Source organism: Bubalus kerabau, chromosome 8, assembly GCF_029407905.1.
Source record: "Bubalus kerabau isolate K-KA32 ecotype Philippines breed swamp buffalo chromosome 8, PCC_UOA_SB_1v2, whole genome shotgun sequence".
Taxonomy (NCBI): Eukaryota; Metazoa; Chordata; class Mammalia; order Artiodactyla; family Bovidae; genus Bubalus; species Bubalus kerabau.
In genome coordinates, this window is record NC_073631.1 from 100,953,304 (window position 1) to 100,970,143 (window position 16,840).

Consider the following 16,840-nt stretch of genomic DNA (forward strand, 5'->3'; position numbering starts at 1 on the left):
CAAATAGTGAATGCCTTGATGTTTTATAGCTTCCTTGCCTCCAATCCTTTTTAGAACAATTAGATTCTTGAGAGTCCTTTGGAAAGCAAGGGGATCAAATCAGTCAATCCTAAAGGAAATCAACCCTGAATATTCATTGGAAGGACAGATGCCGAAGCTGAAACTCCATTACTTGGACCACCTGCTGCAAAGAGCCGACTCATTGGAAAAGACCCCGATGCTGGGAAAGATTGAAGGCAGGAGGAGAAAGGGATGACAGAGGATGAGATGCTTGGATGGCATCACCGACTCAAGGGAGATGAGTTTGAGCGAGCTCTGGGAGATGTTGAAGGACAGGGAAGCCTGGCGTGCTGCAGTCCATGGGGCTGTAAAGAGTCAGACGCGACTGAGCAACAACCACAAAATGAATCAATGAATGAAGCCTGTCATCCATTTCAAATATAATCTACTTTCTTAAAGAGATTGGACCCTCTTTGCTTTTGAACAGCTTAAAACCTTTTCTAGCTGCCAAGTTAATATGGCTGTTTCATATATTATAATCACTTTCAAACCATGTATATACTTAAGACCCGAAGCTATTTTTCAACTTCCATAGCAGAAGAGGCAAGAGGAAAACCTACAAAAGGGCAGGTGTTGAAGCCATCCTCAAGGACTGTCACTGTATAATCAGGCCTGCACTGGTTGGAGTACAAGCATCAGGGTCTTCGTTCTTCCAATAACTCTTTCTCTTACAACAGGAGAAAGTATATGCATATGATAATGCCAGTATATGTATATGATAATGTTCTGACAAAAGAGAATGTAGGAAAAATAGCATGCTATAAGATAGTGATGATAACAACCATCTTTTCTAGACAAGCATTAGAAAGTCTTGCCCCCTCTGTCTTTTCCAGGCTGTAAGTAAAGTGTGCTTCTGATTTGTTGTGCAGGGCAGCATTTGGCAAGGAGTCGGAAGTTCTTATTGGGAACCTGGGTGATAAATTAATCCCTCCACAAGACATCCTCTGTGACGTCAGCGACCTCAAAGCCTTGGCCAACATGCATGAGAGCTTGGAATGGTTAGCAGGCCGAACAAAGTCAGCTTTCTCCAGTCTTTCTACATCCCAGAGTAAGTATTGGTGGGGTGGATCTTGTGGGGACAGCTGAGAAACTAGGCTGAGTACATTTGAAATGAGAGAGTGTCTACACGTCTCCGTATGGGCACATGTCCAAATTGTCAGAAGATCCGTGCAAGGATTCTTCTTGTGCTGAGCCTCTGGTACTTTGTGGTTCTGTGAAACAAAGAAATCTTGACTTCTGTGTGTTGGGGCATGGGAAGTCAAAAAAGGTCCATGTTAGCATAGCTTGACATTAAACCTTAGAAACGCAGAATCATGTAAGATAGAAACACCATGTCTCAAGAACAGAAAGCAGTATATTTTGTCCTTCTTACGATTTCTCAAGGGTAGAAACTATGTCTCGGAGCTCAAAGTTGTGTATTTGGTTGATGTTTTCATTTTAATTGATAGAAAAGAAATGAAAATCTAAAAAGACAATTATATTGATAGAAATGGTTAAGGTGCTAGAAAACAGACAATGAGGAAAACAATTATTCTAGATAAGAGATGGCTGAAAGATAACCTCATTATACATTTCAGGGGAATTAAGGGATAGGGTCTGAAGTGAAAATAGGAAACCTGTTTTTCTATCAAGGACCAATGATCAGTTATTTCAAAATAATTTGAAAACTTTGGGACACAAAATTTATTCATTAAGTATAGCATAAGTACTTTTTAAAAGCATTAGTTAAGAAGTGTTCAACAGTTAAAATAAAGGCAAAGAAAAAACGATAATGCAGAAGGAATAAAGGAGATGGCAGATTTGAATGCATGAATGGAGGGACAGAAAACAGGATAGAAAAAAGCAAAATAACAGCAAGAACATGAAAGAAACTAAATCAGCTCTGAAGTTAATATTAGACTGAACTGTTAGAAGATTATTAAAGGAAAAGCTTATATTATTTGGACTGTGAACTTCAAAGAAAGTTATTTTTTATCACTGTCTCTTGAAAAGTTATTATTACTTGATGAACCATGATTTCCAGACCCAAGAGGGAGAAGATGTGGATGAAATAAACTAGAGTAAATTATTTCCTGAAACACGAGTCTCACGGGCAGAGTCTAGGAGACTTTTAAATGCTCACTACTTATGATCTCCCGCAGGTTGTGTAGCTGTCCTGGGGGTCAACAGGGGGTGAGAAAGAAGGATGGAAGGGAGGGGGCTTTTGATGTTAGGTATTCTGCTTTAGAAATCTCATTAAAATACTGCTCTTTGATAATATTTTTATTTTTATACTTTTATTATAGAAAATATTGCTTTTAGCTGATAATAAAATTGTACTTGTTTACTCTTAGAAATATATTCATCTACTATGGATAGCTTGGGTGCAGTATCAGTCTGAGCAGACTCTGCCTAAGTAGATACCCTTGAGAGGCTTTCAACTTTATGATCCCTTCAGATCAGGGAACCTGTTACAAGTAGTAGTTGAAATTAGCCATTTTATCTCCCAGACTCACCTCACTCCACCACCACCACCAACAAAAAAACCAGGGAGGAGCTGACTTTCCCTTTTGTTCCTTGCAAAATAAACAGCTCTGAAGAGGAACCCGATGCTTCCCGTCCCCGTTTCCTTTGACTCTTGAAAGGTAGGGCTGCTTGGGCTGGTGTGTTAGTGATGACTGGAAGGAGTCCTGTCGTTTGGTGGGTCATCCGAGTCTAACATTTAACAATGCAGTCTCTTACTTTGGCAGCACAGCAGTCCAGATTTCTATTCTAAAAGGGTTCCACAAGGCCAAATAGGACACAGCCTCTACAGCAAGCCACTGAGTGATCCACACGGGCTAACCTGGCTTCAACTATTCTCAGAAAAGGAGAGACATGCTCTCAGAGTTATGCTCAACTCTGTAATTGCACCATTTCGCTGTTGTGTTCGTGTCACTAAGAGTCCCCGGTACAGTTGATGTCTAATTCATGCCTTCTATCATCTCTGGTTTTCTGACAAAGATCTCTCGTACCACGCCCGTTAATACCTCTCGTATGCTCAATTCCATTTTATAATATAAGTTGTACCCTCTCGGTTCCTTTCAGGGTGATTATTCCACCCAGTGAGTGATTTAAGTGACTGTCAGCATTTTGACGATCAGCGCAAAACCCAAGTGAACTGTAATCACTAGTTATGTTGTCTTTGTTAAAACAAAGCATCAAGCAAGCCTGGTTTATTCTGTTAGCAACATGCCTCGCTCACCCACACTCATCTAGTCTTCAAATTCCCAGCAGAGATGCCCATTGCTGTTTATAATTTGAACAAAGCAGGGGATTCTCTGATAATGGGTTACTCTGATTGTTCCATGTCAGTGTGACTTTAGAAGGGGAATCAGGGACAGCTCTTTATATTCTTTTGAAAAGTGAACCACATGATTACCTCAACAAAAGTATTGCCAAGTCTGGAGACTCGATAGCATGAAGAAAATGCCAGCCTTTTGTCTAGCCCTCCCAGAGACTCAGGATGGGGGAAAGTCAAGAAAAGAAATATAGAAGTTTATTTTTTGTCCACATCTGTTCAACTATTTTGGATGATAATACTGTGCCTTATTATAATTACGGTACATGGAGAAAGTTTGCAGAAAATTATTTTCATAGTAAAAAACAATCTCTTTAGATATTACAACAGGATTCTCCTCCTGTTCAATATAAAGACATGAAGTATTTCAAGTAGAGGAGAATGGCAGAGCATGGCTGGCCATGTGCCCAGAAAATAAGAGTTGGCCCTTTTTTCAAAGATGGTTTTTCTGTCTCTTCTACTATTTTCTGTTTTCCCTACACTTAGGAGAGTCTCCTTACCTCACGTAGATCCTAACTGCACCAAAGACACTGCTCCTTTTTCATCCTTCCACAGTCCTTTGTTCCTGCTCCATTTCTCCCAGTACTCTCCTGCTCAGTCTTCCTTCAACTTATTCTACTTAAAATTCTTTGTGTTGAGTGCTCAGTTACTTCAGTCATGTCTGACTTTTTGTGACCCCGTGGACCGTAGCCCACCAGGCTCCTCTGTCCGTGGGATTTCCCAGGCAAGAAGACTGGAGTGGATTGCCATTCCCTCCTCCAGGGCATCTTCCCGACCCAGGGATCAAACCCATGTTTCCTGCATCTTCTGCATTGCAGGCAGATTCTTTCCTACTGAGCCACCTGGGAAGACTGGTGACAGTCACAGCCCAATTAAAGGACCAAAAAAATTCTTTGATTTGTAAAACCAGTAAATCAAAGGCTTCAGATGTGGCTGAACGCAGAGGTTCACAAGATAACAGGACATAACAGACCTGTTTACACGCCTGCGCCCTCTCTCTCCGCCATTCTTTATTTTTGCTGTATTCCTTTATTTCATCTCAGGGAAGACCTTTTCATATAGTAACGTTCTTGGCCACCAGCAGCCCCAAGATTATTTGATCCCAGACAAAAAGAGCATTTTTACCAAGAGCTCATGAAGCCATCCTAGAGAAGACTTGGATTGACCTAACTTGGCCTCCGCTCATGGGTCTCTCAGTCTCTCCTTGTATACGCCTTGGTTTCTAACTCTCTATCCCCCTACCCACGGCTCAGTCTCCCACTCCCACTTCTAGAATCTCTGTGTTCAGGATCTGTTTTTAACAAATACGCTTTCAGTGCAAGGAAGTTGAGCAGGACCATATTTAGTGTTGGACATTCAGGATCTAGATTTATAGATATCTCCCCTCATTGATCAGAGTTTCAACTTTGTAGTAAAGGCACAGACTATCTGTCCTCTGTAATAGCTGCTGTTTGTAAGAATACTAAATAAAAAGTCTGAAATTAACTTTAAGAAAATTCTGAGCAAAATGTGACCTATATAGAAATTGTTAAAGTGCATTCAATTGGAACACTAATGATTTTCTTTTGTATTTTATCCCTGTGTTTTACGGAGGTGTTGCTTTTAAAAATAGAGTACAGAGAACTTGAAGGGGACTCCAGGGCTTATTTTCACTGCCTTGCTTCCTCAGGGGTCCCTTCTTCCTTTCTTGGATTCTGTAAAAATCTCCAGGATTAGAGAATCTACAACTTCTTGATTATATATTCTGCTCTTCAAGTAACCTTACCATTGAGGATGTCATCTAGTTTTTATTAACCTCCCTTTGCTTCAGTCTAAACCTCTTTCTTCTGTCCTATGCCTCAGAAATTAAATGTTGAATATTTTTTCTATAAAATAACGTGCCTGAAAACATTTCCCTGGCCTCTACCTGCCCATCCCTGGATGTTAAAGACTTTTGGCCTGAGGCTGCCAGTCTCTCAGTCCAGAACAACCAAGCTGGACTCAGGCAGCATTAGGAGCCCAGATCAGTCTCTCAGATGGTGGTTTAATTGTTACCCTTTCTAAATTCGGCTGATATTGCAAGTTCGTTCGACCCCAGGTTTATCTTGCTCTGGCTTCCTCAACTCCCATTACTGCGGATCTTGTTGTGCCCACGTACATGGATAATAAAAAGTCATACCATAATTTTTTTTTTTTTTTGAGAAACCACAGGGTCAAATAAATCTCATAACTTTGTTTCCCAGAATTGGCTCATGAATTACAGTACTAGCTATGCAATTATACTGTTTTTTTCAATTGTGTTAAGAAATATGTAACATCAGATACACCATCTTAACCGTTTTTAAGTGTACAGTTCAGTAGAGTTGTGTTCACAAAGTGTTTATTACTACGCATGAGGTTTCTGAAACTTTTCCGTCTCACATAACTGAAACCCTATACCCCTCAACACCCAATTTCCCCCTCTCCCCCAACCCCTGATGTAACCACTGTCTACTTTCTATTTCTATGAGTTTGACTACTATTTTTCTATTTTTTTTTTTTTTATTCAACTTTCTTTTTTTTTTTTTTTGCAACCACTTGACATGTAGGATCTTAGTTCACCAACCAGGGATCAAACCCACACCCCCTGCAGTGGAAGCCCAGAGTCTTAACCACCAGACCACCAGGGAAGTCCAAAGGTTGACTACTTTAGATGCCCCCATATAAGTGGAGGGGGCTTCCCTGGTGACGCAGTGGTTAAGAACCCTCCTGCCAATGCAGGAGACGAACGTTCATCCCCTGGGTCGGGAAGATCCCCTGGAGAAGGAAATGGCAATCCACTCCAGTCTTAGTATTCTGGCCTGGGAAATCCCATGGACAGAGAAGCCTGGTGGGCTACAGCCCATGGAGTTGCAAAAGAATGTGACATGACTTAGTGACTAAACAACAATATAAGTGGAATTATACAGTATTTGTATTTTTGTGACTGTCTCATTTCACAGTGTCCTTAAAGTGTATCCATATTATAGCATATGACCAAATTTCCTTTTTTTTTTTATAAATGGCTGAACAATATTCCACTGTATGGATATACTGCATTTTCTTTATCCAGGCATCTCTCAGGGGGTATTTATATTTCATCCATCTCTTGGTTAATGTGAATATTGCCACAGTGACACGGGCTTCCCTGTCCATCACCAACTTCCACAGTTTGCTCAAATTCATGTCCACCAAGTCAGTGATGCCATCCAACCATCTCATCTTCTGTCATCCCCTTCTCCTCCTGCCTTCAATCTTTCCCAGCATCAGGATCTTTTCCAGGGAGTTGGTTCTTCTAATCAGGTGGCCAAAGTATTGGAGTTTCAGCTTCAGTATCAATCTTTCCAGTGAATATTCCAGACTGATTTCTTTTATGATGGACTGGTTGGATCTCCTTGCAGTCCAAGGGACTCTCAAGAGTCTTCTCCAACACCACAGTTCAAAAGCATCAATTCTTCAGTGCTCAGCTTTCTTTATAGTCCATCTCTCACATCCATACTTGACTACTGGAAAACCATCGCCTTGACTAGACAGACCTTTGTCGGCAAAGTAATGTCTCTGCTTTTTATTATGCTATCTAGGTTGGTCATAGCTTTTCTTCCAAGGAGCAAGCATCTTTTAATTTCATGGCTGCAATCACCATCTGCACTGACTTTGGAGCCCAAGAAAATAAAGTCTGTCACTATTTCCATTGTTTCCCCTTCTATTTGCCATGAAGTGATGAGACCAGATGCCTGATCTTAGTTTTTTGAAAGTTGAGTTTTAAGTCAGCTTTTTCACTTTCCTCTTCCTTTCATCAAGAGGCTCTTTAGTTCCTTTTCACTTTCTGCCATAAGGGTGGTGTCATCTACATATCTGAAGTTATTGATATTTGTCCCAGCAATCTTGATTCCAGCTCGTGCTTCGTCCAGCCCAGCATTTCACATGATGTACGCTGCATGTTAAATAAGCAGGGTGACAATATGCAGCCTTGATGTACTCCTTTCCCAATTTGGAGCCAGTCCATTATTCCATGTCCAGTTCTAACTGTTGCTTCTTGACCTGCATACAGATTTCTCAGGAGGCAGGTAAGATGGTCCCATCTCTTTAAGAATTTTCCATAGTTTGTTGTGGTCCACACAGTCAAAGGCTTGAGCATAGTCAATAAAGCAGAAGTAGATGTTTTTCTGGAACGCTCTTGCTTTTTTGATGATCCAGCGGATGTTGTCTATTTGATCTCTGGTTCCTCTGCCTTTTCTAAATCCAGCTTGAACATCTGGAAGTTCTTGGTTCATGTACTGTTGAAGCCTGGCTTGGAGAATTTTGAGCATTGCTTTGCTAACGTGTGAGATGAGTGCAATTTTGCAGCAGTTTGAACATTCTTTGGCATTGCCTTTCTTTGGGATTGGAATGAACACTGACCTTTTCCAGTCCTGTGGCCACTGCTGAGTTTTCTAAATTTGCTGGCATGTTGAGTGCAACACTTTAACAGCATCATCTTTTAAGATTTGAAATAGTGTGTTACAGAATATATTCTAGCTACTGTATTGCCCTAATAGCAGCCACTAATCTTGTGTAGTTATTTATATTGAAATTAATTAGGATTAACTAAAATATATAATTCATTTGCTTAGGTATACTAGCCACATTTCAGATATTCAGTGACTACTGAACATGGCAGTTATACAACATTTCCATCATCACAGAAAGTTCTGTTAGTGTTACAGCTCATCACTTAGGTCACTGTTGATGAAGATCTAAAATACTGCCAGTCCATACAGCTGGCTTTCTGAAACTTACTTGAAATGTCCTCTTAGTTAGATCAGATCAGATCAGTCGCTCAGTTGTGTCCGACTCTTTGTGACCCCATGAATCGCAGCACGCCAGGCCTCCCTGTCCAACACCAACTCCCGAAGTTCACTGAGACTCACGTCCATCGAGTCAGCGATGCCATCCAGCCATCTCATCCTCTGTTGTCCCCTTCTCCTCCTGCCCCGAATCCCTCCCAGCATCAGAATCTTTTCCAATGAGTCAACTCTTCGCATGAGGTGGCCAAAGTACTGGAGTTTCAGCTTTAGCATCATTCCTTCCAAAGAAATCCCAGGGCTGATCTCCTTCAGAATGGACTGGTTGGATCTCCTTGCAGTCCAAGGGACTCGCAAGAGTCTTCTCCAACACCACAGTTTAAAAGCATCAATTCTTTGGCGCTCAGCCTTCTTCATAGTCTAGTTCTCACATCCATACATGACCACAGGAAAAACCATAGCCTTGACTAGACGGACCTTTGTTGGCAAAGTAATGTCTCTGCTTTTGAATATGCTATCTAGGTTGGTCATAACTTTCCTTCCAAGGAGTAAGCGTCTTTTAATTTCATGGCTGCAGTCACCATCTGTAGTGATTTTGGAGCCCAGAAAAATAAAGTCTGAAATCAATAAATACTTCAATTGTCCAGTCTCCAAATCTCCTGCAGAGAAGTATGTTTTAGGCCCAGCATTTTCTAAAACTCTTCTGTTGATGCTATAGGCAAGAGAGTTTAGTGACCAAATACACTTGAAAAACATCAAAGAACATTAAATATAGTTCCTGCATACAGTAAAACTGTTCAAATCTCAGTATGTTAATGAGGGACTTCCCTGGGTCCAGTAGTTATGACGTCATCTTCCAGTGCAGAGAGTGCAAGTTCGGTCCCTGGTCAGGGAGCTAAGATCCTACATACTCTATGGCCAAAAACCCAAAGCATAATATAGAAGCAATATTGTAACCAATTCAATAAAGACTTTTTTAAATGGTCTAAAAAAAATTCTTTTAAAAAATATGTTGATGGAGTAATTACGACAGGGCAGTGTTTCCCAGACTTCTTTATTGATGGAATTCTCTCACCCCAGAGCATCTTACAGGACTTTACTGCTCTATTTATATAATTTGTTCAGAGTCTTTTTATTTCTCCCAACATAATCAGGCACAAGACAGGGCATACATTTCCCTGTTGCAGGCGTGCAATTTCATAATATTGGCAGATCTGCACACTATCAGATGACTTCTGTGGCAATTTGGTTATTTTGTTATTTGATTTGATTATCTTTAGAAATGTTCAGGCCAACCAATATGAAATGACTATGGCTTCCTTTTTGCTTGTTTCAAACCTGACTGCTCTCCAATCATTACACGTCCCTCATGATTCCCAAGAGATTTCAGCTGCTAATGTATTGTGTTGGCCAAAAAGTTCATTAGAATTTTTCCATAAGGTGCTATAGAAAATCCCAAAGGAACTTTTTGGCCAGCCCAGTGATTGCACACTTCAGTTCACTGATGAATGCTAATATATCCATTGTGGGACTTCAGAGATTTATTTTTAAGAGAAATTTTAATTTAGAATACTTTTAGATTATACTTGCAAAGACAGTACAGATTTCCTGTGTATCTCATACCCAGTTTTCCTAATTGTTAACATCTTAAATTTGTCACAACTGATAAACCGATATTAATCCATTATCATTCATTAAGGTCTATATTCATATTACCTTATTTTTTATCTAAAGGCCTTTTTCTGTTCCAGGATCTCATCTAGGGTATCATAATACATATAATCATAATCTCTTTAGACTGTGAACAGTTTCCTAGTCTTTCTTTGTTTTCGATGATCTTGACAGTTTAGAGGAATACTGGTCAGATTTTTTGCAGAATGTCCTTCAATACGGATTTGTCTAATCTCTTTTCATGATTACATGGGGCTTGTAGGTTTGGGAAGGAAAAGCACAAAGATAAAACCATTCTCATCACATCTATCAAGGCAAACTTCTATCAGTGTGACTTATCACTGGTGATGTTCTAGGATTGATTTTTATGCCTCCAATTCATATGGTCCCCTCTAGACTGCTCCTTCTGAATTCTAGATTGAGTTTCCACTTTCCCACCACAAATTGCTTTTGTCTATCTTTCTGGTGATGAATTTTTTTTTTAACATGATGAATGCATCTATTATAAGCCCAGTGTTTGGACAAGTTGAATAGCTTGCTTAAAAAAATAGTTGTCCACCTTAAACAGTTATGCAGTTGATAGATTATAATCTTGTGGATCTGAAAACCTTTATACAGAAGATGTTTTTTCCTCCTCTGAGCCACTCAGTTAGGGTCTGTAACTACTTCTTAGTTGCAGTGTGTACTAAACAATCTGTAGTAAATGTGTACAGTCATATTAATTTCGGACAAGGCCATGCTGAGATTAAACTGCTCTCTGAATTTTTCTTCACCAAAAATAGTTTTATGTTAGCTCATTTACATTAGGTCCTTCTAATATGCATTGTTGACTCAAAACTCATTTGTAAGTGAAAGTTATTTCCTGAAAAATATCCTTTTAGAGTAGCAGTTCTCAAAGTTAGCCGCATGTCAATTATAATCAGTTGGGGAGTTTTTAAAAATACTCATCAACACAACATTATAAAGCAATTAGCCTCCAATTAAAAAAGAAATTTAAAAGGTTGTCAAAATGCAACATCGCCTCTTCCCCCCAAAAAATACTGATGCTGGGCCGCGCTCCAGATTTTCATTTAATTTGTGCCAAAATGTGGCCTGGGGATCCTTAAACCATTCAAATCAGGGGTTGAGAACCAGTGTTGTAAAGGATTGGTTCTCAACCTTGACTTGCATTAAGATGACTTATAGAGTTTCCAGTCACATTCTCTGGGGGACATGCTCAGAGTACCAAGCTTTTAACAATCATCTCAGGCAATTTTGGCTTCCCTGGTGGCTCAGATGGTAAAACAATCTGCCTGCAATGCAGGAGACCCAAGTTCAATCCCTGGGTTGGAAAGATCCCCTGGAGAAGGAAATGGCAACCCACTCCAATATGCTTGCCTGGAGAATCCCATAGACAGAGGAGTCTGGTGGGCTACAGTCCATGGGGTCACAAAAATTTGGACACGACTGAGTGCTGAAGAATTGATGCTTTTGAACTGTGGTGTTGGAGAAAACTCTTGAGAGTCCCTTGGACTGCAAGAGATCCAACCAGTCCATCCTAAAGGAGATCAGTCCTGAGTGTTCATTGGAAGGACTGGTGTTGAAATCAAAACTCCAATACTTCGGCCACCTGATGCAAAGAGCTGACTCATTTGAAAAGACCCTGATGCTGGGAAAGATTGAAGGCAGGAGGAGAAGGGGACGACAGAGGATGAGATGGTTGGATGGCATCACTGACTCAACGGACATGAGTTTGAGTAGACTCTGGGAGTTGGTGATGGACAGGAAGGCCTGGTGTGCTGCAGTCAAGGACATGACTGAGTGACTGAACTGAGCAACTAACACACTCAAATACACTCAAGCAATTTCAACAAATAGCCAAGGTGGAGAGCCACTGATTTTTGATCTGAAATTCCTCCAAAATTTCTTCTTGGAGTAGTTCTTCTATTTGGGAAATACTCTATAGTTATTTTGCCAGGTCTGGTCTCAAAAGTTTGGGGTTAGCATGACTTCCCTTTTTACAGACAAGAACACCGGGCTCAGAGTGTTGTACAGAAGCAGGACAGCCGCCCACTTCTGCTCAGCAGTCCCTAGTTAGCCCAGCTGTTCCCCCACACCTGATTAAAGATAGACATCTTCCTCTTCCCTTCTTCAAATCAGTTAAATGAGAAGGGCACAGGAATCAGTGCCTCTCTTAAAACAAAAGGCTGTGATTGCCAAACCAATTGAATGAATGTGGAAGTGTTTACAAGTGAATTATATCATTGCAAATGAAGATGGACAAGGTCCAAGTGTCTGTACACCCACATCCCTCAAACACATGGTTTTGTGGCAAACCAGGGGGTCTTTGTGCACTGCTATGATTTAACATTTTCTAGGAGATGAAATAGGAATTGAATATGAATAGAGCTTGCTGTCATGGGCTTTTTCTGCCTTAATGGCAAACAAAAGATAAAATCCAGGCTCCCCCTCCCCTTGCTGTTTGGTTTTCTGCCTTGACACAAATGAGAATAAAAATGTCCCTAGCCAAGATCTCGTGGGACATTGTCCTGTTTCAGCTTCGCTTTTGTCAAATCATTAAGCCAGAGTTTTCCTGTCATGATTTCATCTGATTATTTTTAATTAAAACTCCGTGCATGGTAATTTCTCTCCTGCTCCAGTATTTACAAGTTTCAAATATTTGTAGACTGTTATCAGACCAGTTCCTCCTCAGCAGTTGCTTAGCCTAACTCTACACATTTAGTTTCTCAAATCGTGTTTTTGAGGTTGGGCTTTCTCTGCCATAATCATTTTTTGGTCTCATTAACTGTCATTTTCCTCAGCCAGCTCTCATTCTGTGGTTTCATCATTCCTCTTCCTCTTTTGGTGACAACTTCCAAATTCATTGTCATTGGCTGGGTTCACGAGTATACTGTTTACTGGGAAGATTGCACGAACACCGGAAGTATACCTCGTTCAGGAGTTTGCCACCTTCTGCCCAATTCAGAATTTGTTTTGATCTTGTCTATTAATAATTGATACAACTTCTACTTTTGTGTGAGCCTTGAAATATTTGGAACTGTCCAAATATACTCCCAGTATACTTGGGACATGCCCAATATACTTGGTCTATGTTTTACCAGTTTCTAAACCAATCATATGTTTTGCAGGAATAGAAACGCTAAACAATCATTTTATGATGATTCAGCTTTGTTCATTTTCAGTCTTAATTGTATTCTATTGTTCCTTAAAAGTTGATTGAAATTTATTTTAATGAAGAAAGAAGTGTGTGCAAAGTCCCTGTGCTGAGGGTGTTCACATCATGTTAGGAGTTTTCTGAGACCGTGTTGTTACAAACAATGGAGATGCTGGTAATTCTGTCACTTTATAAGGAAGAACATGTGGACCCTCCCAACTCCTTCTCCACAGTGGTGTACTCTGCACTGTTACTGATGATATCATCCAGGCCTCAGGCTGACCCATGGGGTTCCCGTGTTCCTGTCTCCTTAGTGCATCTTAAGTACTGATATGCAGGAGTTAAGTCCCTTTTATAAATATGTCTACTCATTTTTTTCCCTTTCTTCTCATTGAATACCCTCACATGGCTCCTAAATAGTGGTTGTTTGCTTCCCTCTTACTCTCTCTTTTAATTCAGACTCTTTCCCTTAGTCTGCTGCTGCTGCTGCTGCTAAATCGCTTCAGTCATGTCTGACTCTGTGCGACCCCATAGATGGCAGCCCACCAGGTTCCCCCATCCCTGGGATTCTCCAGGCAAGAACATTGGAGTGGGTTGCCATTTCCTTCTCCAGTGCATGAAAGTGAAAAGTGAAAGTGAAGTCGCTCAGTCGTGTCCAACTCTTAGCAACCCCATGGACTGCAGCCTACCAGGCTCCTCCGTCCATGGGATTCTCCAGGCAAGAGTAGTGGAGTGGGGTGCCAATGCCTTCTCTGCCCTAGTCTAACAGGCATGTATATAGTACATACTTGACTTTGAAGTCAAGTGCACCTGGGGACAAATAAGGCAAGTTATTGTATCACCAAAGGGAAATTATTTAGCCTTTCTGAACTAAATCGGTCTCGTTGTAAAATAGATATGATGCTGGATCCTCATTGGGTTGGTGTAAGCACTACATGAGAGGATAAACTTGGAGTTCCTAGTATGTAACACTCCATGGGAACTCAGTACGGGCTTCTTGGGGTTACGGCTGTCAATCCTATCACTGGGGCGCTCACTCATTGTACTGCTCCCCAAGTACAGGGTCTTCACTTTCTCCTACCCCTTCAGACTTCTCTGTATCTCAAGTCTTACGGGTACTTTTAAAACCCTGTTAACATCTGTCCTTTGTGTTCTCCGAAACTATGAAGAGAGGGTTCCAATGCTATTGGAAACCATGTCAGAATCAACTACAGTTCCCTCCTGGCAATTAGCTGATCATCTGTAGAGTCCACTGTCCCGGGCTGAGTACTGATGAGAAAACAGCCTCCTACCTCCCTCGGCAAGGAGGTGGTTATCGATTGTGAAACTGCAGAGGGCTAGTGCTGTGAGCGTTCCAAATAATTTTGGAGTTCGTTACATGGCTGTTTCTTTGAAAAGGCCGAAATTTGTATCCAACAGGGAAATATTTGATGAAAATACGGTAATATCATGGATTGGCTTAAGTGTGGTGGCTGGGAGCTTCCAGCTGAATGATTGAATCTTCCAACAAAACTCTAAAATGGAATCTGGAAGGAGAAATAGGAATGAAAATCTCTGGGGAAAAGGGAAGGCAAAAGAAAGTGGAAAGCAAGAAAGGGCTTTAAAATGACATGCTGAAATAGAACCAGACTGAGGAGAGCATGGAAATGTGAGATTACCCAGATTGACACCTTGAGTGGAAATGAGGAGCAGTGGCTACTCGGGCAGCAGGACTTGAATGAGAAATTGCAGGGGACTGATTTGGCTGCCAAACAGGGAAATAAAAAAACCCGTCAAGTGAATGAGAATCAAGTTAAAGATTGTACCTGAAGGCTCTGATGATGCTGTTAAACCCAAGCTTTTATCTGGAAAAGCCCTCAGATCACTGAGTGCTTTAGAACGTGAGATAAGGTCCCTAACCAACATGAAGCCATGACTTCATGAACTCCTCACTAGAAAAAGAGTATGTCTTTTCATTTCTTCACCCTTGAAACTCAGTGTGGGTATATGACAAATGCAGGGGACCAGGAAAGACAAATCCTGATGGGGAGATGGAAAGAGGCTAAAGGGTTAGCTTGGATTGAATGGAAGAAATCTCCCTCACTTTGAAGGATTGGATTTAGAAAAATGTTCTACATGTAAACTGGATCTGGCTTTTCAGACAGCTTGCTTATTAATCAGTAGTGCACAAAGGCCCTTTGCCATCTGCCGGCCCCCAGGAGAGGGGCGATATGTGCACACGTGTGTGCATGTGACAGTCCCAGAGGACGCTGCAAGGACAGTAACGGCACTCAACATGTAGATTGCGTTTCATACTTTTTCAAGGGCCTTTATAATCATTAATTCTTAATCCTTTATCCCTGCCTCAAGCTGGAGTTAACAGCCTTTATTCTCTCCATTTACAAAGCATGAACATGAAACAGAAGTTTGACCGTGGGCCCAAGATCAGAGTGAGACGATGATGTTAGGCCAAACCTGACTTTTCTCAGAGTGCAGACCACAGCGTTGGGAAAAACAACACCATCGCCTGTTGCTAGTGTGCCTCGGAGCACGAAACCAGCGTGCTTCTGTTCCCCCTCGTGGTTAATGCTGTTCTTTAGCTGTCTCCCCAAATTACAGCAGTCAGATGAGTGCCCGGCCGTGTCCCTAAATGAGTCTGTGAACGGCACTGGATGTACTTTATTTATTTTGACCACACCATGTAGCACGTGGGATCTTAGCTCTCTGACCAGGGACTGAATCCATGTCCCTTGCATTTGGAAGCACAGAGTCTTAACCAATGGATAGCCAGGGAAGTCCCTGAATACACTTTAAAAGGAGTGGTCTTGACCTTCACCTGCTATAAAAAAACTAAAACTACCACGTCCCTGCCAGAGATCTATTTTGCAACCAGATTTTTCAGGCATGTATTTAGGGAAAGGTTCTCTGGAGAACTCCATGGACTGTATAGTACATGGGGTTGCAAGAGTCAGACATTACTAAGCGACTGTCACTTTCTCTTTTACTTTATTATCCTAAATTTAATATTGTAATTTATATCCACTCATAAACTCTACAATAAAAACATAAAAGACCTCCCTCCTCCTTCATATGAGGTACAGGAATGTATCAAGTGTAGGTCTCCAAGGCACAGTGTTGTTTATGAAGAGCAGTTAATGTTGTGTACTAACATCTTAAAGTCTGGTCCTTGAATCCTAGGTGGATTTGACTGGAGTTCTTAACTAACATAATCCAATTTTTATGAAAGGAAGAATATGGAGGACTTTTCTATAAGACTGATGGAAAAACTTAAGTGTTTTTCTAGAAACCAAGAATATCTGATCCGATTCATCAAGGAAACAAAAATCCTGTAAATGTCAGAAAGATGTTACACACTGGAAAACCCCTTTGGTCAAATTCATCTAAAGAAGGTGCTATTTGTAGGTGACTTTTCAGCAAGTCTGTCAAAAGCTTCCTGCTACAGATAAAAATTCAATAACCTTTCACTGGGGAAGCGCCACAATTATCACTCATTTAAAAGCAGTCCCTCTAATAGAGTATTTTATCATGCTGGACAGTCTCTGCATTGTTCATTATTTAGTGTTTGCTAAGCTGATGGCACTTCCACAGCACTTTTCTTATCTCTCCTTCTTCAGAATTGGATTTTATATTTCCGAACCAGTCAGATATGACAAGTCATTTTCTTCCCTCTTGTCTTTTAAGAAACTCAAAACTTGATTTCTTCTTTTTTTTTTTTTTCCCCAACAATCACCACTTAAAGATTAAAGTTATGGGAAATGTCTGTATTAACTAGCATTGGGACACGCAGTGGAAGGCTATTGCATTTTAATTGCAGTGGGGGGGTTCCTCTTTTCTTTGTGGTTCTTTTTATTGTCC

The 16,840-nt window shown here is 40.8% G+C and overlaps 1 protein-coding gene and 1 long non-coding RNA gene across 12 annotated transcripts in view; one reads left to right on the forward strand and one right to left on the reverse strand.

Moving 5' to 3' along the window:
- The window catches only part of EXOC4 (exocyst complex component 4), an 804,929-nt gene that overhangs the window by 681,706 nt on the left and 106,383 nt on the right, over positions 1-16,840 (forward strand). For 7 of the 11 annotated variants that reach the window (XM_055590952.1, XM_055590951.1, XM_055590959.1 and 4 more), the window contains one exon: positions 930-1,108. In XM_055590952.1, the coding sequence (XP_055446927.1) occupies positions 930-1,108 (179 nt within the window). The other 4 variants (XM_055590955.1, XM_055590957.1, XM_055590956.1 and 1 more) reach the window with 4 other exon arrangements.
- The window catches only part of LOC129659514 (uncharacterized), a 40,991-nt gene that overhangs the window by 13,712 nt on the left and 10,439 nt on the right, over positions 1-16,840 (reverse strand). The gene's annotated exons all lie outside the window — the stretch shown is intronic.